Below are 21,284 nucleotides of genomic sequence, written 5' to 3'. Positions count from 1 at the left end.
TAAATTAAATAGGCACTAAGGAGGAAAGTCAAAATTAGGTTAATTAATGTTCAGCTTTGTCTCATTTTGTCATCCTCGGAGGATAATATATTCTAGGTTAAATATCATCTGGAACATTAGATGGCATGAGAGATGATTGTTTTATTTCTTGAGTAAGCTTTCTTGAGCCATTAGCGCATTTAGGTGACCTACAACTCTGTTTTTATTTTTCAATATACTTCACATGCATTAATTTTTCCCATTTATCAACACCCACTGACTGAAACAGAGGAAGTGTTGATGTTCACTTTAAGTCTCACCTTCTTTAAAAAAATTTCTTCTATTTTTCACTTTCGCGAGAAAACGCTTAATCAATATTGTTTGACTTAACATTCATTTTATCATAATCAATTGCTAAATTTAACGCGCGCCTAGTTTATGTTTACTGTTCCCCGCACGCTTTAATAACCTGCGTTATATATTATATATTTTTGTATGCTTCGATAGTATTGTATGTTTTACAGTAGTATCGCCTTATTAACACAGGGCTAATTGGGCTTCTCGTGCATCACTGCATCAAGGTGTCTGCCAAGAAAACGCTATGTATTTCAAATATGAAATTACGCAAAAAATGGTCCAAAGTTTAAATCGGAATTTCAGGCTAGCATTAAGTTCTTTCCGACTCATTGGAAAACACTCTCATGCGATATACTTAACATATGACTAATTTACGTGAAATAAGATCATTCAAAAGTCACGAATGCAAGGCTGTCAGTCTCTTTCCCAGCTCATTTTCTTTTGTTCAAAATGCACCACAGCTACTTAAGAACTTGTTGTTTACAGTTAAATCCAATCATCAATTTAAAAAAAAACAGTTTCTAGTATTATTTCATAGATAGTCGTAGCATGATGCCACGTTTTAAAAATTGCTCGCAAACTTTTCAGTTGACTGAGGAATACTGATTTGCAAATGTATGCGTGCTTTCTATCGGAATAGATTAACTTTAGATGGAAAGAAAGGTTTCATCAGTTTTCGTTTCAATTTCCCGATAGGTGGTCTAAGATTAAAACAATAATCGAAGTTATTGCCGCGCAATAGGGATATATTGCTTGCTGTTAATGTACCGTTTTAGGACCTGGAATCAAGAATCATCCGTCAAGATGATGTCATCGAAATTTTCCAGTGGGCGCCTGGATGTGAAAAATTGACGCAATCTAATGTTTCACTAGCAAAATGCATGCATTTGAAGGAACGAATATCGCGCCTTCTTTGCTCAAAAGCTTTTCGTTAACGTCATTACGCAATCATGGACTATAGGCGTCTTGAAGATATTTAAACAATGACATAGTTGTTCCTGAGCCTATAGATAGTTATACCTTAGGGGCAATAAACTCAGGAAAAAGGTAGATATAGAACAAACGTTACATCAGCTCTCCTGTACCAGGAAGAATATGTGCACTAAACGGGTTGATTGAAAAAAAGAAGAACAAGTAAAAAACTGAAGAAAACAAACAAACAAAAAAAAAACTTCATTGCAGTGCAGGGAGGATGAAAAGATGGAATGCAGGTCTTTGTAATACAACACCACGTTTTAAACTTCTACATCACAAATTGGCTAAATTTCAAAAAGAAGGACTCCCAATTCTCGATTTAACACTGCGTCAAGCTGTCAGCGATATTATAATTTTTTTCGCCAACTCATTTATTAGTGGACACTCTCAGAGTGATTTTGGAAGGAAGGAGAATGGGGGGGGGGGGGGTGGGGGAAGGTCTCTTCTTTATTTTAACATGTAAGGTAGATTTACTATAGATAGATAAAAGTTGAGGCCTATCATCACCTAAACTATCGTAAGAATATTCACTGAATTAATTGTGATGCACCATGACAAAGCAATCTAAACCAAACTCTTAATTGAAAAAATTATTTTCATAATCGATGAACACTGCTACAAATCAGCACACGAACGCCATGTTGGATTCACAACAACACGACGTTTTTCTTTGGATAAGTGGTTGTCGCTATGGTTATTGTGATCAATTCTGTGATTGTTGGATTTAAATAATAATATAATTAGATGCTTCATCTTTCCGATTACAGGTGTCGGATTACAGCCAACTGTCAGATTGCACTGTCCGATCACAAGTGTAGAGAATGATTCGTGAAAACTGAATCTGCGTATGCACCAATAGCAATTAAGGAATTTGTAATGGTTATGATTAATAATGGTAATAGGACAGAGTAGAGTCCAATTCGCTCTGTAATCATTCGAGTGATTAACAAAATTGGAGGATCGCGAAGCAGGAGCCCAATTTGTCAATCAAGAGTATGATTACAGACAGAATTGGACGAAAAGAAGTTCTCTTACCAATTAATCACAACCGTTTCAATTTCCGAAAACAACAACTACATTTAGGTCGAATATCTCCGGTAGAAACAATGCCCAAAGTAAAAAAATTTCTCCATTTCCCAAATTTTTTTAAAGAATAAATGGCTGTCGCAATGGTTATCGTGTTTAATTCTGTGATTAGTGGATTTGGCTGAGTGGACTTTGTATGATTAACTACTTCAACTGTCCGATTATAGGTGCCGATTACAGCCAACTGCCCGATTACAGCTCTACAGAATGATTAGTGAAAAAATCAGGCAATTTTAAACGACATTGAGTCAAATCGCGCGTTCCTCCAGTCGCTGCTTTTAAGGTCATAATTTCATTCATTGAGTAACGGGCTTCAATGAATTTTTTCTAAAATTTCTCTTATTTAAAGGGGATAATTTGTTAACCAAAACTATGCGGCAAAAATATAGGTCATCGTGCTCGTTTCAGAGTGAAAGACCATCGCACCTCTTTACCTGGTCCATTGATTGAAAAGCAACACCGCGTTCTCGGAATGCACGCGCGCTTCTTCGCCCGATTACGTTATTTTTAAGCGCAGTATAGGATGCGCAGTGCAATACTAAGGAGTCACCTTCAACGAAATACCGTAATTTCAAACAAAATGAATGTTCAGGGGCATGGTCACAATACTTCCAGGGCAAGTTTTTAAGTGTGTATGAGCTCCAGCTCATCCACAAGTGTAAAGGGTGTGAACAGAATTATACAGGTGTTTTGTTTTGTGGAACCGAGCGAAGGAATTGATCGAGTACAGCTTTTTTCTCAATATCCTGGACTCAATTCCCAGCACCGAACACAAGAGTTACGTGTCATTAACTTACAGAGACAAGCTCTGGTTTTAATGTTTTTCAACCCTTCAGGCCTATCCAGTAGTGTTAAAAATGTTGCAAATATTTTTTCCTCTGTGTGATAACCAACGTGGCAAACCAATATAATTGCTGCTCGGAGGAATCCCACAAACGAGCTTATGCTTTGCAAGGTCACGTGGAGCCACAAAAGTTCAAGGCAGGATTCGCACGTAATCCTGAAATTTTGAAGGTAGCTGGCCGTTTTTTTTAATTATTTTTTTAAGTCAGAAGCATTTTTTTTTCTTAATTTTTAAAATAGTCAGAGTCCGACTCGAGGGACTATTGGATATTTTTATATCATAATTTGTGACTTTATTATCGTATCCGAGATGGCATTGACTGGCAGTTGTCCCACTTCATTTTCATAACTACAGAAATGCATTTGCGTCTAGCCAAAATGAAATTCAGCTTAGTACCACTTGAGTTTAATGCTTTCTCTATAAGGTGACTCGGTGTATTCACGGAATTGAATGAGACTGCAGGGGAACGTTTCACTTTTCACTAATCCTTCAATCTCGAAAAAGAAAACGGCTTTAGTTTTTTTAATATAAAAGAAAAGCGTTTAGCAAACTTTTACTGCGCCAAAAGGCGCTCTTTACTCGTAGAAAGAGACGTGTCAAAAGATGAAATTTGTTAAATGATGGTTGCATCCACCCCAGGACGTTTATTACTTCAATTACTGGGGTTCTGTTTTTAATATAAAAGTTTTCCACGAGCTAAGTTTATCTTCATGAAGTCAAAGGTTGCTATTGTCTTGATTTAAGCCGTTCCTTTCATTTAAATACATTGCAACACTTACCATGATGCTCCAAGCTAACGCATCGTCCTCAAATTTACACGGTAGTCTTTAAGTTGGGAATCTCGATACCTAGCGCAGTTTAAATTGAACCTTCTCCGAACCTTCCCTGACCCGCAAAGAACTTTTAAATCTCTTTTTTAGCAGATAAATACTTTTATTGTTTAGAAACGTGCAGATGAACAGATGCTGTAATTGAAAGAAGCGTTACAAAATGAATGAAACCTTGAGATTGGAATCTAAAAGCAAGCAAGAGTCGATATTCTTCCAACTTCCCAAGTTTTGAGATTACATTATGTATACACAGGAAAGGCGTTCACTTTCAGTCAAAAAGAAATTCATCTTTAATAATAACACTTGACTAGATTGTTTCCCAGAATTAGCGGTGATTCGTTGTATGGCCTATAAACTGGAATTGAGTGAAATGAAATCATCGAAGCTGAGAGTTTCATAATATTGACTACACAATATGATCGACGTCCCGTAACCAGCATGGCATTTTATCCCTTGTTAACAAGGGGTATTTTAATACAGTCTTCCGTGAAAGCTAGAAGGAGCGCCTCCGCTAAACCTGGTATTTGAAAATTTGGCAAAACTTCGGACGTTTTCGTTTGTCATAAACGTGAAACTTATGTTGAGATAAGAGCTCTTCTCGAAAATTAGGTTTTGTTACAAGGCCTTACTATCTCAAGAATCCGCCTTATATCTGCCGTCGCAACCGCTGCCACTGGCACATCAACTAGTGCATACGACCATGAAGAAACATAATTATCTTATAATCGCTGTTTTGGTTTTTTAGTTGTTACAATTGTTGTAGTATTTTGTTCGTTCGGTTTTCGGTTGTTCGTACTCTTAACGTTGTCGTGTGACTGAATAGATGCTAGTTAGCTAATCAGTGCTGCAATATCGTAGAGTGCACGCTGGTGTTGGTGGAAGATTATAAACAAAATAGGAGCCACAGTTCCTCACTTCAATGTTGATGTTCCAGAAACAACAGTTTGAACTCCAGTTGAAGCAGACCTGTCGTGTAACTTTTCCGTCAGCTGTAGTAGGGTGGACTCCGTTTAACCAACCAGTAGAGCATGCGTCGCACCTGTTCGTAGGTGGGCATGTGGTAGGCATCCGTGTACCTGCGGCATCTTTGAAACGATACCAGCCACTGAGGGAGCTATCACACGTGTAACAGCCCCTTGTGTTTGAGGTTTTTCTATCGCTTGTGGTAAGAGATTGGTAATTGTCACATTCTGAAAAATTCATCGCAAGGGTATATTGATACGCATTACTATATTAGTACATGGCTTGTGGTCAATACAAGGCGCGCTGTGATGGGCTAAAAGTGAGATCAAAGCAATTGAACTTGGCCTATTATTGCTCATGCAAATTAGGAGGAACACAAAAACTCATTCAAGGACCGAGAATTCTTTTTTCTTTTTTTTTTCCTTTTTCGTCATCGCGGAAAACGGTCAGGAATGTGATAACAACGTTATTTCTCGTCGATAGAAATGAGAAGGTAAAATCGTTTTTATTTACCCGCTGGTAACCTTAACCATTAGTAAAGTTTACAGTGGTGTCCGCAAAATCCAACTTACGGACAGAATGACAACACAATAAATTGGCCAAACCTCTCCCACATAAAAACCCTAAAATAGCAAAACTTCGGTGAAAAATCATAAAATCAAAGAATGTATCACGCTTTTTTTACCTTCCGGTAGCGCTATCTCGCAACTGATTTTCCCGTCTCCTGTATATCCAGCATTACATATACAGCTGTATGATCCGTCTGTGTTGATACAAGATGCAAGGTCGGGAAGACATCCATGGGATCCTTGAGTGCATTCATCAATATCTGATGACGATTCAATAAAGTTTGATAAATAAAGAACTTACAAGGAGAAAAAGGAGTATGATATGGCCAATCATCTCATCACCTGTGCAAGTCAGTCCATCCCCAGTGTATCCTGTTTTGCAGGAGCAATTAAAAGATCCCACAGTGTTTCCACATATTGCATTTGCATCACACGGACTTACAGAAAAACTGCATTCATCTGCGTCTGAAATGAATCAAACAGGCATGTAATGTCAAAAAATATTGAGTCACTGAGGGGCTTGGGGCATTAAATGTTTCGGTATTGCCGGCTATTTTATTTGTACAACACCGAACCCTAGATGTTTCAAAAAAGATAAGGAGTGGACTTCAGCTTTCTCAAGGTCTGGATAGAGAAAGATATTTTTATGTTTTCCGAAATTTCCTAGGTTCTGTTTGTTACTATGGTCGTTGTTTTTGCATACACCTGATATTGCCTTAAAAATCCTCATCATTAGTAGAAATTTAGAAAAATTAGAAATTTAGATCAATATCTCTTACCAGTGCAGGTTCTTCCGTCTCCAGTGTATCCGCTTTGACACAAACATTGAAATGATCCAACAGTATTTTGACAGGAGGCTAAGGGATCGCAAGGATTCAGTGAAGAATCGCATTCGTCAACATCTAGGATAGAGAGAAAAATAGGACAACGATTGAGAGAGGTGGCAGTATTTTTGTTTGATGATGGAAGGGAGGGTGGTGGTAGAAAAATTAGCAAGATTTTCAATTCAGATACTAAGTAGCATCACTCGTATTCGCGCTTCGTTTCTAAAAAAAGTACCACTGGTCCTATTTTCTGTAATAAAGACACTTGATAACCGATAATTCTCATAAATAAGAACGAAAACGAAGCCATAAGTTTGCTTTTACTTCAGTTCTCGTGTCTCTTTTTAGCTTCTTGTCCAAATGCGGGAGGTTTAAACCGGAAAGGCCTACAGTTAAGACTTCTCTGAAAATCCTCTCTTTCCAGGAAGATTAATTGCGTAACTTTCTGGTGAATATGAATTTAGTTAGAAATGATTGATTTCAGGAGAAGCAGTTTTCCTGATGTCTACCAGTTTCTTACCACTGCAGGTTTTTCCGTTTCCATAAAATCCCGATTTACACGAGCAAAGATAACATCCAAAAGTATTCTGACAGTCGGCGTTAGGGTCACAAACTGCACTGCCAGTACTGCACTCGTTGACATCTGGAAGAAAACACCATAGAGAGGCCAACTGCAATTTCTTATGACAATCCAAATTAATACACCCTTAGGTAGTTACAAAGGGGACGATGGAAAGGTATGATAAGGAAATAAATGCGAAGTCTCTCACCGGAACATGCTTTCCCACTTCCAGTAAAACCAGGCTTGCACGAGCAAACATATGAACCCCAGGTATTCTGACAGTTTGCATTGATATCACAGGGTCTAAATGAGCTCTTACATTCATCCAGATCTTAAAAAAAGTACAGATGTCAAGATTACACTTTTTTATCTATTCAATTTTTTTTCCTTGCAAAGTTGGCATACTAATTGCTTTTCAGTTAATATCAGAGATAAGACAAAAAAGTATTCTTAGAGCTCCTCTCATTCAAGGGATTACAATTTCTTTCCTAGCTTCTGTGATTTATAACTGTCCTAACCATGGTTATCGCTTATGAATGTTGCGCAGTAAAACGCTGAGACTGCTACTTCTCTGAGAAATAGAGACAGGCTGGTGAATGGAGAACATGGAAATAGAGTATTAGCCACCGCTGACAAAAGGTTAACAGCACCCAGCTGACTGGTTTCTGGTCATAAAACTGCGAAAGGAAACGTGAATTAATAGCATATGATCATGGGGAAAATATTCCCTTGAAGACTGAGGGAACGTTAAACCGTTCTAAGTAAATGCGAACTTCGTAATTCTGATTCCCAACCTGGCCGATAAATTGGCGTTTGGGGGAACTCCCTATTTTCACGCAAGCATGCTGAAATACAAACCATTGCAGTATCTCCCGGAAAATCCAACTTCACACGAACAAATAACTGAACCAACAGTATTCTCACAGCCAGTTGCATTGGTGGCGCAAAATGGCTTGGTAGAGCTACACTCGTCGAGGTCTGCCGAGGAAAAAAAATATAGATATATTGATAAACAAACGTATAAATCCATTCTAATAAAAAATCGAACAAAATACTAAATTTTCAATCAATATGTGCGACAGTAGATAGAGTTAACAGATGGAAGATAGAGTAGTTCTGATGAGAAAGGACGGTACTGTGTATTTGTGACTTACTTATTTTATTTAGTCTGTTTACCTTCCGTCTCCATATTACAATGAGCCTGGACAACTTCTCCAGGTATTAAAGAATCAAACCAGTATTTGCCACTGGTCGCATGTCCTCCCTCACTCGCCTTGATTTCTCGACAAGTTTCAGCCGAAACATCAGGGACTGAACCAAGTGGAACTAAGAAAAATTAAGGGCATTTAAGTTCTCTTTAACCTCTTTAACAGTTTGGGAAACTGTTGTGAGGTGATAATCAGGAAAGTTCCTTTACCTCACATCCCCTTTTTTTGTTCACAAGAAAAAAAGATCACTTCATCGCCGCCATATGTTTTTAACGCTCTAGTGCTGATGACTTAGTGCGTGGCAGCTCGAAAACGAAAAAAGAACAGGACTCTAAACTGAACCATGGTCAAATCAGAAGCCCAATTTAGGCTCCAGGGTCCAGTCTTTGTTTCAATTGGTGATTGGTGATTTCCACTCGACACGACATAATCCTGATCCGACAAAATAGAGCATGCGATCTGACCTAACCACTTTTTATGATTTTTTTTAAAGTTAGATCTTTTCTTATTTCATAATAAACAAATATTTATCATCACTTTACATTTCTAATTACAATCTGATCTATAACGTTAATCAATCTATTTAATATTTACACGGGATGAGATTGAGTCGCTACCTCAAATTTGTGATCACAGTCGGTCATGTTTACCTACCTAATTTTTTATTTCTTCGAGAATAATACCGGTGAGGATCAGAAATAAAATCTTCAGGCCTGGCTTCTTTGGTTCGGTTGTTCAACTCGCAGATGTCTTTCAGAATGACGTAATTAAAACTTCGACAGCTAAGGTCATCGTTGCAAGCCTGGATACACTGCAGAGCACTTAAGGTTTTCAATTTCTTGTATGTGTGTCTCCTTAGCATCATGTTAAATATTGAGATGTCGCTTCCACACTGCTGAGCGGTTATCTTGTACAAAATCAAACACACAACGGTGACAGATAAAACGCTTTTGACGTTGTGTTGCTGATCCATGTTTCCCGCTGAAATTGTAACAAAAATGATTGATACATCGCATATGCAGAAAGGCAAGACGAGTTTAATTCTTTAGTAACTGAATGGCAGGTCCGTCAAACGAATTCGTGGTCGCGAATTTAGTACCAATAACCACCCAAGTTGACTTAATAATTTGTCAGAAACTGCAGCTGGCTTACCGGCTGCAGAACATACGAGCTCGAAAGGTACAACATTATAAGTGAAAATATCTCATCCTCCTGTAATTATGGGTGTTTCTACGCACTTGTCAAGACGTGTTTTCCTAATGAGTGTTTCTGCATCATTCACTCGATTTCCCGTTAGAATTTAGTGTGCATAACAACCTTAAAATTAACTGTACACCAGAATACAAAGAATAATAGAGCTCCCTATCAGTAAATAATGTATATTCTTTTTCCGGTGTTTTAAAGAATTTAGTTATTTATGATCCCTCTCGGGGTGTAGTTGTATTATGAAAGTGGATATGATTCAATATTAAAATAAGAGGTTGTTCGAGTTTTAGTCGATAGGCGAAGTTTCCTAATTTTCACTCTTTTAATGTAGCTGTCAGTGTAATTTTTTGTATAAACCGCATAGCCATTTTGGATAACCTCGGCTTGGACTTCCATTAATCGATTAGTGTCTTTTCATGTTTCGTCATTTCCATATTTCGAAAGACAATTTTGCCCCATATTTTGGATAGCCATTCAGCTCCAAACTCCAAACTAATTCGGTTTTGAGGTATGTCTCGGTTACATGACGCAATTTTAGCCGTTTTGCTTTTTAATTGGGTGCATCATGTAAACCTGTTTTCACCATCCTTCCACCCCTTTAAGAGCGTCTTCAGGACTATTTTGTGAATGACAACAAATACCGGCAATAATAGCTGTCAATGCGAAGGTTCAAACCAAAGTTCTCTAAAGGAGAGAGGATTTAATGAGGTAGAAAAATTATCACAAAGCTTCCACTCGGCGAGGAATGCTCATCTTTTCCAAGACCTTCATCATCTTATTTTACTAGTGTAAGGCAGCTCGCATGAAATTAAATGTGTACCATTACTTTCATTGTGCGAGAGATCAAATGCTGTCTTACCTTTGGAAATGTTTTTCCCTCCCTGAAATACCTAGATCTCGAAAATGAACGGGAATTTTTTTGCTTTAGTTTTCTTTCTGAACTTGCTCGGCAGTCTCAGACTGCGCTAATAAGGTTGAAAATTCGTAGAGGGAGACGCACCGACAGATGATGTTTGTCAAATGAGGTTTACATCCACCCATGGACGTTTAATAGCTTATCGTAAGGACGTACCTCCTGAGGTTCTGTTTTCACCGTAATTTATATATCTGTTATGTCCCAGAATGATCACTATATTACTACAGGTTGCTACTGTTTTGAATGAGGTCGGTTTTTTTAATTCAAATACACTTCAACATTTACTTTGATGTTCGAAGAGACATAGTTGCCTCTGAAATATTAATTTTACACCCAGTTTGAGCTGTAAGTATTTTTTTACCACTTTTTCAAAGCGGCTTTGCTACTCTCTGAGAGCCTCACGATCTTTTTTTATACATATATACAGATCAATGCTTTTATTATTTAGAGATGTGCAGATTAGCAGGTGTTAAACTTGAAAAAGCACCAGCAAATGAGTTAAACCCCGTAGCGGTGATTATATCTCTGAAATTGAAACTTTAACATTTGATGGAAGAGCGAAACAGTTAACATAATTTGAGTGCTTTTCCCCACTGTATTGACCAGGTATTTGACAGGATTTCTCAGTAAGTTCTCAAAAGGAGATTTAAAGCGTAACTAGCGATAATACATGACAGAACAAAACGATAGAAATGATAACAACAATAGTAATAATAATTATAATTTCAAGACGTCCAAGAGATAACTGAATATCCCGCATGGAATTTAATTACAAGAGATACCTGGATGGAGCGCCTTTTCTGCAAGTGGTATTGTAAATGCAATGAAACTCAGGGCTCGACATAACTGTGCAAAATTCCATTGAGTAATTCATCCTCCCCCCTTTAAAAAAAAATTTAAAAAAAGTTCAATTGATCAAGAAATTATTGAGGAACTTTGTAGACTTGCGTCTTCGGAGTGATCACAATCTTCATTTCCCATTTCAAGAAAAAATATTATAATAACCCCCGTCAATTGGTGCACCTCTATAATAATAGTTGAATTTACGGAGAAGTGCGAGGGATATTTTTAGGTAAGTGAAACTCTTTAGAGTGTATTTACATAACTATTTATGGAAAGCGCTGAGACTGTAAATTCATGAATTTTGGAAAACTCCGCTTCCCTGTCCTTCGATCAGTTACTTTTGGGGGTGAGTAATTTAAGTAGGTAATTGTGATAACGTTAACCCGATCAAGGGATTGTGGAGGAGCATTCTACACTGGCGTCTTCGCTGTGTCCACAATCATGATTTCCCCATCCATCATGATTGCACTCGTCGATGCGTAACTCATATCCTGAGCAGTCCAAATTATCAATCCATATCTGACCAGACCCTTGACCATGCGTGGCGCTATAAAAGGCTTGAGTGGCTGAAGGGAAGCCAAGCTGTCTGCAAATCACATGAGCGTCGTTGATGTCCCAGCCGTCTTCACAGATTGTTCCCCACTGGCCGCTATGGTAAACTTCTACCCTCCCAATTAGTGTCGTGTTTCCTCCAACAAGGCGAATTGTGTTATAAGCTGTATGGAATAAAATTAAGAAACCACAATTATCAATAGACTTTTGCCGTTATTTTTTCCACTATCATAATTCAGATTATCTTAAAGAACAATGATTTCACAGGTGCACCATGATCAACAACTATTTACTGAAGTGGAGGTGACCTGTGGTAAATATTTCACTTTGATGAACAACAGTGTTAGTGAATACTAAAACAGTTAGATGATATAGCACAAAAGGATGATTTTAACTCATAATGATTACAAAGTTTTCGGCCGCAAATCCCGCGCGCGTTAGTCAGTGAAATACAAAGGATATTCAGACTTCAAGTAGCTATAAGAACTCACCTTCAACTTTATCCCCTGTTTTAGTATATACGAATATATCATTGTCATGGTTTGCTGTTCACCTTTTCATTCAGACCTCAGTTATTTCACCCGTGTTCTTCGTTTGTAAGAAATTATTTCTCTACCTATTTTCTATCTTTTCACTGCTTCTAGAGAGCATGCCTATACCAATTTTTCTGTGGTTAAATTTAGTTTTCTCTCTTGAACTATAATCAAACATTTACATCGACGTTTTATTAAAGTAACTCCTTAGGTTGTTTATCTGCCCTGAGTTTTATTAAAGAGATGCAGCTCCAGTTATTCGGCATTAGAACCTTTGATGTTGCAAACCTGTAAATGTTTATATCTCTAATGTGATTTGCTTATGGTTGAAAGCCACCTAGTTATCTAGCGAACCAAGTCGAGCGGAAAATTAGGATAGAAGGACAGTTTACACTTATTCATCAAATCTGAGGTGGCTGGTGGTGGATATTACCAAGCCTTGTGGCTGCGAGTTAAATACCCACCCACCGACATTGAGAGGATAGTTGTTTAATATATATAATAAAACAGTGAGATAATGTAGCGTTAGAAGATTATTTTAATTCATTTACTCCTGCAACGATTACAATTTTTTCGAGTGCAAATCCGGCGCGAGTTGCTCGGGGGTGAATAACAAAGGCTATTCGGAGTTTGGGTAGCCAATCAGAGCCCGCCTTCATAGCTATCCACTGTTTTAGTATATGCTAATTACTCTGAATTCTTTTTTTTTTCCATTTACTTTTACAGTAATAACGAGAGTACAAGAATTCTGACAATTATACAAAGATACCTTACCGTGGTAACTTGCCGCAAACCCAGAACTTGAAACTGTTTTGTCACTACTAAAGGTGACGTAAAGCTGTTTGGATGAGCTTGTGATGACCGCTGGTAAGGATTTTCCGTGGTATTTGCCAATTAAAGAGGACATTATAGATGCGCCATCGTACACGTAGATATAGTCGTAATTTTCTTCAGTATCGAATTTGAAAAATATTAGTTCCACATTATTACTAGACGATATACTCCAACTGCAATTCACGTCATTAGCGTAGGCACCATCTCTGTTTGAAAATATCATTCCACTTGAACTTGACCGAACGGTCAACATGTCTGCACATGAACTCGAAACAGTCGCAAATGGCTGGCCAGATACTGAAAGAGGCGATAAAACAACGTAAAATAATGAAAACAATAAAAAAAAAACCACGTTACCAAAAATGTTCAAAAAAAAAAGAACAAAATACAAAAACGTTTCTTTAGAAGTCCTTTTCAACCATTTTATTGAAGAAAACGTTGTACGCTCGACTTTGCATATGACATACGGAATTTTATTTGTAGTAATGGACGACTCTTGAGCCGCTCTTATTATACCCGTACTATAAATGCGAGCTAATTTGGCTGTACAAGGAGATGGAAATTATAATTAATAATCTTATGGTAAAATTAATGATGGATTTCTCATCCGCATAATCTCAGTCAGTGTAAGAACTTGTTTGGTGCGGATGAGTGCAGCAAGGCCAAGCTCAAGATGAAAACATAAGCCATGGTCCTGAATTTCGGACGTCCCGAGCAGCCTTAGCAAATTTTGAAAGGCTGATTCTCCATGAGCTACCTTTTATGGAAACGTGTTGATACTTACTATGATAGTTCGCTAAGAACCCTGATTTTACAACTGAGCCGTCAGTTGTGAAAGTAACAGAGAGCTCGTGAGAAGAGCTTGTAATGCTTGCAGGCAGAGAGTCTCCATCATACTCGCCGATCAGTGTGGAAGATGTTAGGCCATCGAACACCTTAACAAAGTCACAACCAGACTCAGTTTGGAATCTTATAAATGCAAGTTCCAGTTTTGCATTTGAAGAAATTGTCCAGTTGCAATTCATGTCGTTCGAGTATTTCTGCTGCATGTTAGAAAATATTATACCACTTGCATATGATTCCACAGTCAGAAGGTTTGGACATAAACCTATGGCCCTCACAAAGGACTGGCCATGCACTGATGAATAACAAAAATATGTTAAAGTTACAAGATAGATAGGCAAAACACAAACGATTGACAACCAAGCATTCCCACTTTCTAAAGGAAGAAAAAAAACAACTAATACTCACTATGGTAGTTTGCTAAGAACCCAGGGTTTGTAACTGAACCGTCAGTTGTGAAAGACATAAAGAGCTCGTGAGAGGAGCTTGTAATGAGTGTAGGCAGAGAGTCTCCATCATACTCGCCGATCAGTGTGGAGGAAGATGTTGGGCCATCGTACACCTTGACAAAGTCATAACCAGACTCAATTTGGAATCTTATAAATGCAAGTTCCAGTTTTGCATTTGAAGAAATAGTCCAGTTGCAATTCATGTTGTTCAAGTAAGTTCCATTATAATTTGAGAATATTAGACCCGTTGTGCTTGTTTCTATGATCAAAAGGCTTGCGCAAGAACTTGTAACTGTCACAGACGACTGTCCAGATACTAGGAAAAACACCATGAAATAATTAAATGATTGGACCACTCAATCAATCGATCGGTCGGTAGAACAAAAGGCTGATCATATAACCGATAAATCAAACAGTCGATCAATTATACTCTCAAGCCATACAGCAAACAATCAGTCACTCCATCGATCAATGCTTTGTAATTTGACCGCAATAAATAGTTTGAATCCAAGGTAACATGTGATGATATGGGAGTAGTCGGGATTTTCCCGCAAAAACTTGTCTCGAGCTTTAAAACTTTCTGTCAAGAATTCAATTCGCTTTATCGGTTATGAACAATTAATGATGTCAATGCATTCTGCCCGATGGAACTATCGAGAAACTGCACTTTTTCTCAAATAGGTATAGGTTAATGCAAGAGTCTACTAGCAGCAAAAACGCTTGTAATCTTCTCCGTCTTTCGAACGAACTGTGACGTAAACTCCAAGTTCGTCCTTTTAAAATTACCGTTAATTTTGCTTTTTGGGTGTTTTTGTTCTCTGTACTCTTCTTAAATTTTCTAAATTTGAAAGTTATTAGTTTCCCCAAACCTGTCTGCCATTTTGCTTTTTTGTGCTCTCGCGACTTTTCTGCAATTCAATTAACTTTGAATTGAACCCCTCTGAACTTAAGACTGTATCAGATAAATTGACGTGGCCTTAGCCAATGAGCATGCGGCTGATGTTTTTTTAATGAATATTACTTATCTTTGAATTAGGTGCTCCTACCTGAACACATGTTTTTGCCATCTCCTTCATATCCTGGTTTGCACATACAATCATACGAGCCAACCACATTTACACAGTTAGCAATCTCGTGACAGTGATAGGACCCCTTTTGACACTCATCAACATCTATAGACGTATGAAATGTATCCCGATAGTTATAAAGAGAAAGACAAAATATCATGATTATTTGTTCCTCGAGAGATTAGAATATGAATAGATCATTTCGTTACCTCATTCTGCACGTATATTCTGCGTGATAGGTTGTCAATGATTTCTCTGGGGATTTTGTTTTAAATTGTGTCCGATGATTTCGTACATTTGATCAAATTTTGCATCAAAGCCCTATGCAGGCGAATGATATCACCAAGGACATTAGATTTGGATTGATATTAGTTCACTGCTTGACGAAGCGACACAATAACGAAGCTAAGATACTGCAATGTAATCTCACTCGTTATCACTTTAATTTCACGTGGGATATTTAAGTTCATTCATGGTTCCCCTCTCTCAACCATGGTCACTTAGAGGTATTAAATGATAATACGAAATCTTACATGCGATATCTCTAAATAAAAATTAACGAGGCACATAAAAAACCAACTAAGATGTTTCACGAACCTAAACACGTTGTGTCGCCGTCCCCGGTGTATCCGGGTAGACATGTGCAATCATAGGAACCTTGCGAATTCACACAATGGCCTTGAGCATGACAGGAAAATGAACCATCTTGACACTCGTCCACATCTGATAAAAAAACACAAAGCGCTTTGGAAAAGGTTAAATAAAAAAAGAGGTACACAATTCTACAGTTTCTCTCTTAATGATGAAGACTAAACATATCTTCATAAGAATTAAAGGCGACAGCAATTTTGGATGTAGAGACTGGCGTAAGGTGATTGTATCTATTTAATAAAATGCAATTCTTGCAAGCATTTTTTTCTTCGTCAGTGACAACAGATGTTACAATGTAGATTGAGACATTATGGCAAAAATAGCCCTAAGGAAATTTGTACGGTCATCATTAATGCATAAGATTGCCATAAACATTAATGTATATAAACTCCTTAATATCGAAAAAAAAATGTACATGTTTGTTGACCTCTAATCACTATCATTTTCAAAAGAGGTGAATTGCTATTTCATTTGCTATGCATCGTTATCTACTATTTCCATAATAATAAATGTCGTCATTATCATTTTCCAAAGTCATCATCATGTTGGTACCTGAGCAAACCTGCTGACCATCTCCCCCATATCCAGATAAACACGTACAGTTATAAGAGCCATTCACATTGACGCACTGTGCTTGTGCGTGACATGAATGTGAACCCGCCTGACACTCGTCCACATCTGTTAATGAACATGTTATACTTCACTTATATAAAGGAAGAGATTGCTTTTAGACATAACTTTTGCAATAGGTGCTTCGATAGTTGTTTTCGTTATTTTAAATACGTTCCTAACATCTTGGACGAAATTTCTAGGACTTGAAAATTTAAAGAATTATCTTCCACGAACTTGCCATAAATCGAAAGGGGTCTAAAACTTTTGTAGTATAGCAGTCACGTTGAGATGATAGATGAGTAAACAGGTCTGCTTTCATCACCGCTTTCTCTTAGGTAGGAAAAGCTATAAATTACCCGAGCAAACATGTTGACCGTCTCCTGTATAGCCTGGAAGACATCTGCAATCATACGAGCCCATTACATTGATACACTGGCCTTGTGCATGACAAGAAAAAGAACCGGAATGACATTCGTCGACATCTGTTGAAAAAGCAATTGTTTTCCATGGCGAAACATAACATACTTTGTACAAAAACAGAATTGCATGTGTATAGTGCGTTTTAAGTCATATCTCTGCTGTAGAATCCTGACTTTAATTGCAGCATGTGCTTCGCGTGCAGATCTAAAAAAAAACGTACTTCTTACAATAAATCGCTAGCCCGGCTGGAAACAGAGTATATTCTCTCATCATCAAAATGCTTTTATTTGATCTTTCTTCAGGGCATCGTGAATAATCGACCTAAGAATGCACGAGGTAATATCCCAGAATCTTGGGTTTTATCAGTGTCTAATGTCCCTTCCTAATCAAACTGTCTCCTACCAATGCAGGTTCTACCATCCCCGGTGTATCCGCTTTGACAGAGACAGAGAAAAGACCCAGCGGTATTTTGACAAGATGCCAAGGGATCACAGGCTACAACTGAAGCACTGCATTCGTCGTAATCTAAAGGAAGGAAAATAGCGAAACAGCCATTAACAGGAGAATGCAAGGCGGTAATTTTATATCCGTTCATGAGGAAATTCTTTTAAACGGCTGATGATAGAGATGTGCTCTACTATGTTTTTTTATCACTCCTTAGGAGTGTTTTACATTCAAAAGGGGGTGAAAATAAAACTCTTTCAATCCATAAGGTTAAAGAGTGCCAGTTTCCGAATGCTTTCTTCTTTCTCACCGGTGCAAGTTTTTCCATTTCCAAAGAACCCAGATTTGCATGAGCACAGATATGATCCAATGATGTTCTCACATTTGGCATTGGCGTCACAGACTGGACCAAGAGCACTGCACTCATTTATGTCTACAATAACAAAAAAATAGAAACAAAAAAAAATTAAAAATTTCATTAAAACAAGTACAATTCCATATATATATACGTACATTAATAATTCACCAGAAACCTGTCCATATCTTTTCACTTAGCTTAGTGATCAAAAATGGAAATCTGGGAAAGGAGAAGAAAATGGAAAAAAATCAAAGACGGGTGAGAAAAATGGGAAACTCTAAAGGATTAAAACTACAAGGAGCTCTTTTCTTACCAGTGCAAATATTTCCATTCCTATTAAAGCCAGCTTTGCACGTGCAAACATAAGAACCACGTGTGTTCTGACAGTCAGCGTTTACATCACAAGGTTTGACTCGGCTCTTACATTCGTCGATATCTTAAGAAGTGGGAAAAATGCATTATTTCAAGCGAAAGCATTGATGAGTATGTTTATTGTTGGCCACTATCATCCTACTAAGCAATTTTGTTGCTCTAAGTTAATTAACGGTGCCCATTCATGCGTTTTATAAGTACTAACCACTACAATATCTCCCGCCAAACCCAGCTTCACAAGAGCAACTAAAAGAACCAACAGTGTTCTGACAGCCAGTTGCATTGGTAGCACAAACAGGTTTGGACGCGCTACACTCGTCAATATCTGCCAAAGAAACCAAGAAAAAGAAATAATAGCAACAAATATAATTGCGAAGCAGCCTTAATTTAGCAAAGGGTGAAATAAACAAGACTGATTTCTGTATCCCTGGACGTCTACATTTGGAATTGAATTCCATGATAGGCCATTTAACTTTCCTCACAAAGTCTTTTTTCACATGCAAACTGAGCTCCACGACCTTCACCATCACAACCCTTCCTCTAAAATAAGGCTCCATACAGATATCTTTGAAATAACACTTTTGTCCCATCGACATAATGAATAACTAGAATTAATTTATGAAAAATATTCCATATCTTTATCTCATCTTAAGACCATATTATACATTGCTTTGTTGTAACAAAACTATTATCATCTGTCTCCTTACCCAGACAGAAGAAGTCATGATGTGTAGATTACCTTCCGTCTCCATGTTACACTCGGCCTGAATAACTTCTCCAGGTAATAAAGAATCGAACCAATATTTGCCACTGGTCGCACGTTCTCCATCACTCGCTTTGATTTCTTTACAAGTTTCAGCGGGCAGCTCAGCGACTGAACCGATGAGAACTAAGAATAAACCAAATGAGTTTTTTTAGTTTTCGTTTCGGAAGCATGAACGATAAACTAAAAAACCAACATTAATTAATGAAGGCGTGAATGATGACAGTGCCCAAGGTTTGCCTATTGTTTCTTTGGTTTGTTTATTTCTGTTGATTGGTTGCAATTTTTGTTTGTTTGTTGTTAAATTATATCATCTTGACTGACCTAATTTCTTCTTTCTTCTAGAATAATATCGGCGTGGATTAGAAATAAAATCTTCAGGTCTGGCTTCTTTATTTCGGTTATTCAGCTCGCATATGTTTTCCAAGAAAACATAATTAAAGCTTTGACATCTGAAATCATCGTTGCAGGCCTGGTCGCACTCAAGCACGCTTGAAGTCTTGAACGTCTTGTATGTGTGCCTCTGAAGCATCATGCTTAGTAAGGAAAAGTCGCTGTCACACTGCTGGGCGACTATTTTGTAATGCATTACACAGAAGACGGCGGCAACTACGATTTTGTTTAGGTGAAGTGGTGGATCCATTTTCTTCATTCCAACAAAAAACTGCAATAAAATCGTCTCAGTCATTATTTTGACGTCGAGCAATTTATTGTGTTTTTTCCTTTTTTTTTTAAGAATTACACGCGCCTATATGTACTATTGTACAATCGAATAGCGCACAACGTAAAATTACAAACTTCTTCAGGAGATCAGTAAATGTAAAGGCACGAAATGCAAATCCTTCAGGTATATTTTGAGCGATGAAAGATTGCGTATCTACATTTTTTACAGGTTCATTCGATTAAGGGATTTCCTAGATTTCATAGAAAAGGATGCAAGCAGGCAAAACATGTTTTGAATTTTCCTAGATTAGTTCGTCTCGAAACATTTATTTCTAGAGTTTTTAGAAGATGATCTTAAATTCCTTTTTCTGTTTTCTCTCAGTATGTTTCACAAGGTTATTCGTAAAACGCCGGTAAAGTATGACAATTTTTAAGTATTTGAATGAGACAGCAAACAACCTACCTTTCACAAAATCGTCTGTCCTGATAACTGGTTGCCCAGCGAAGTTCTTCAAATGAAAGCGTTGCTGGATTTTTGTTATAGCTTTTAAGCAGCCGCGAAGAAATGAATTTCTTTTACAGAGGAAGTAGATAACTGGATCATGTCAATAACGGTGTGTGTTCTTGTTATGGAGTTAATTGACTTACTCAACAGTTAGACCACCTACTATTCTGTTTTCAATACTTATAAAAGCTGTCTAATGGCATGATTTATCAGTATCAATTTGCAATGTTATGTTTTCGATGCTGTACGGTTTGTTTCAAACATATCAACAAAAAGGGTTTACGTAAGTACTTTATTAAGCTCACCTATTATGAGTTCAAATGACTAAGCATTTCCCAAATACCTAGAGAAACTGTTAATCAGGTAAATCGCTTCAATTCAATTCAATTTGATTCTTAGCACAATACAAACTCATCGATTTTTCCCCTTTCATTACTTTCTTAAGGCTGTTTCTTTTTCATAACTGCATACGGTTTGCTTTTCTAACAAAACTCTTTACCGTTGTTTGGAAATGTAAACAGATGTTACAAATTAAATTACGAGACAAAAACATTGAAAATTCGAGAATGCCGATCGGCTTGCCTTCACTTGGACTTCTATGAAAATAAGAATAAATGAGTAAAATAAATCAAAAAATTAATGGCTTTGCTAAACTTTTTTACACAGGTAAAAAAACTAAAAAAAAATTTTCAGAGTTCTAGGGGGGAAGTTTCTTAATTACTTGGAAAACGAGATGTTTTGCAACACATTTGGTAAATAAACATAAAAATTCAAACTTGAAGAAGTGCCGATCATTGAATTAAAAACTGAACGCTTATGAATACCACGAAATGATACTAGGCTAATCGAGCTGCGAAAAAAATCTTGGCCGAGCTAGACAGGTAGCAACACGCACAAATAAAGATATTTGTCTTAAACGATTGCCTTTAACAAAAACACACGACTTTATCATCATAAGATTATAGATAACTCTACGGCTATTATTTGCGGTAACAGATCGTCACTCGCCGATGTTTGCTTTTTGTGTTGTATTGTTTGCTTTATGTCGAGATATGG

General features: G+C 37.4%; 2 protein-coding genes across 2 annotated transcripts; both read right to left on the bottom strand.

Annotated features, from left to right (window-relative positions):
* Nucleotides 1-3,374: 3,374 nt before the first annotated feature.
* On the bottom strand, nt 3,375-18,082 carry LOC149052686 (uncharacterized). The gene is made up of 20 exons (XM_089181467.1): nt 17,834-18,082; nt 17,526-17,727; nt 17,060-17,185; nt 16,644-16,769; nt 16,038-16,163; nt 15,420-15,545; nt 14,333-14,689; nt 13,866-14,219; nt 13,022-13,378; nt 11,579-11,878; nt 11,102-11,201; nt 8,852-9,240; nt 8,166-8,315; nt 7,848-7,967; nt 7,198-7,320; nt 6,948-7,070; nt 6,383-6,505; nt 5,946-6,068; nt 5,720-5,863; nt 3,375-5,261 (listed from the first exon to the last, which is right to left on the bottom strand). The coding sequence occupies exons 1-20, from the start codon at nt 18,080-18,082 to the stop codon at nt 4,906-4,908; spliced, it is 4,074 nt and encodes a 1,357-aa protein (XP_089037593.1). The 3' UTR covers nt 3,375-4,905.
* Nucleotides 18,083-18,173: 91 nt separating this feature from the next.
* Nucleotides 18,174-20,563, bottom strand: LOC149052685 (uncharacterized). The gene is made up of 4 exons (XM_089204510.1): nt 19,385-20,563; nt 19,037-19,186; nt 18,503-18,622; nt 18,174-18,361 (listed from the first exon to the last, which is right to left on the bottom strand). Exons 1-4 carry the CDS (start codon nt 19,746-19,748, stop codon nt 18,174-18,176), a joined length of 822 nt encoding a protein of 273 aa, XP_089060636.1. The 5' UTR covers nt 19,749-20,563.
* Nucleotides 20,564-21,284: the final 721 nt, after the last annotated feature.

The sequence above is a fragment of the Pocillopora damicornis genome, chromosome 1, assembly GCF_964200805.1.
Source record: "Pocillopora damicornis chromosome 1, jaPocDami1.2, whole genome shotgun sequence".
Classification (NCBI taxonomy): Eukaryota; Metazoa; Cnidaria; class Anthozoa; order Scleractinia; family Pocilloporidae; genus Pocillopora; species Pocillopora damicornis.
Note: the sequence above shows the minus strand (reverse complement) of the source record. Positions and strands in the feature narration are given on the sequence as shown.

Bases quoted from the DNA above. Each gene is read 5' to 3' on its own strand.
- LOC149052685 (XM_089204510.1), bottom strand. From the start codon at position 19,748: ATGACTGAGACGATTTTATTGCAGTTTTTTGTTGGAATGAAGAAAATG. The intron at 19,187-19,384 runs GTCAGTCAAGAT...GTTTATTCTTAG, and splicing joins TAGAAGAAAGAAGAAATTAG to TTCTCATCGGTTCAGTCGCT. The intron at 18,623-19,036 runs GTAATCTACACA...TTTCTTTGGCAG, and splicing joins GTGTAACATGGAGACGGAAG to ATATTGACGAGTGTAGCGCG.
- LOC149052686 (XM_089181467.1), bottom strand. From the start codon at position 18,082: ATGTACGTATATATATATGGAATTGTACTTGTTTTAATGAAATTTTTA. The intron at 17,728-17,833 runs ATGGATTGAAAG...GCCGTTTAAAAG, and splicing joins AACTGGCACTCTTTAACCTT to AATTTCCTCATGAACGGATA. The intron at 6,506-6,947 runs GTAAGAAACTGG...TCTCTATCCTAG, and splicing joins AAACGGAAAAACCTGCAGTG to ATGTTGACGAATGCGATTCT.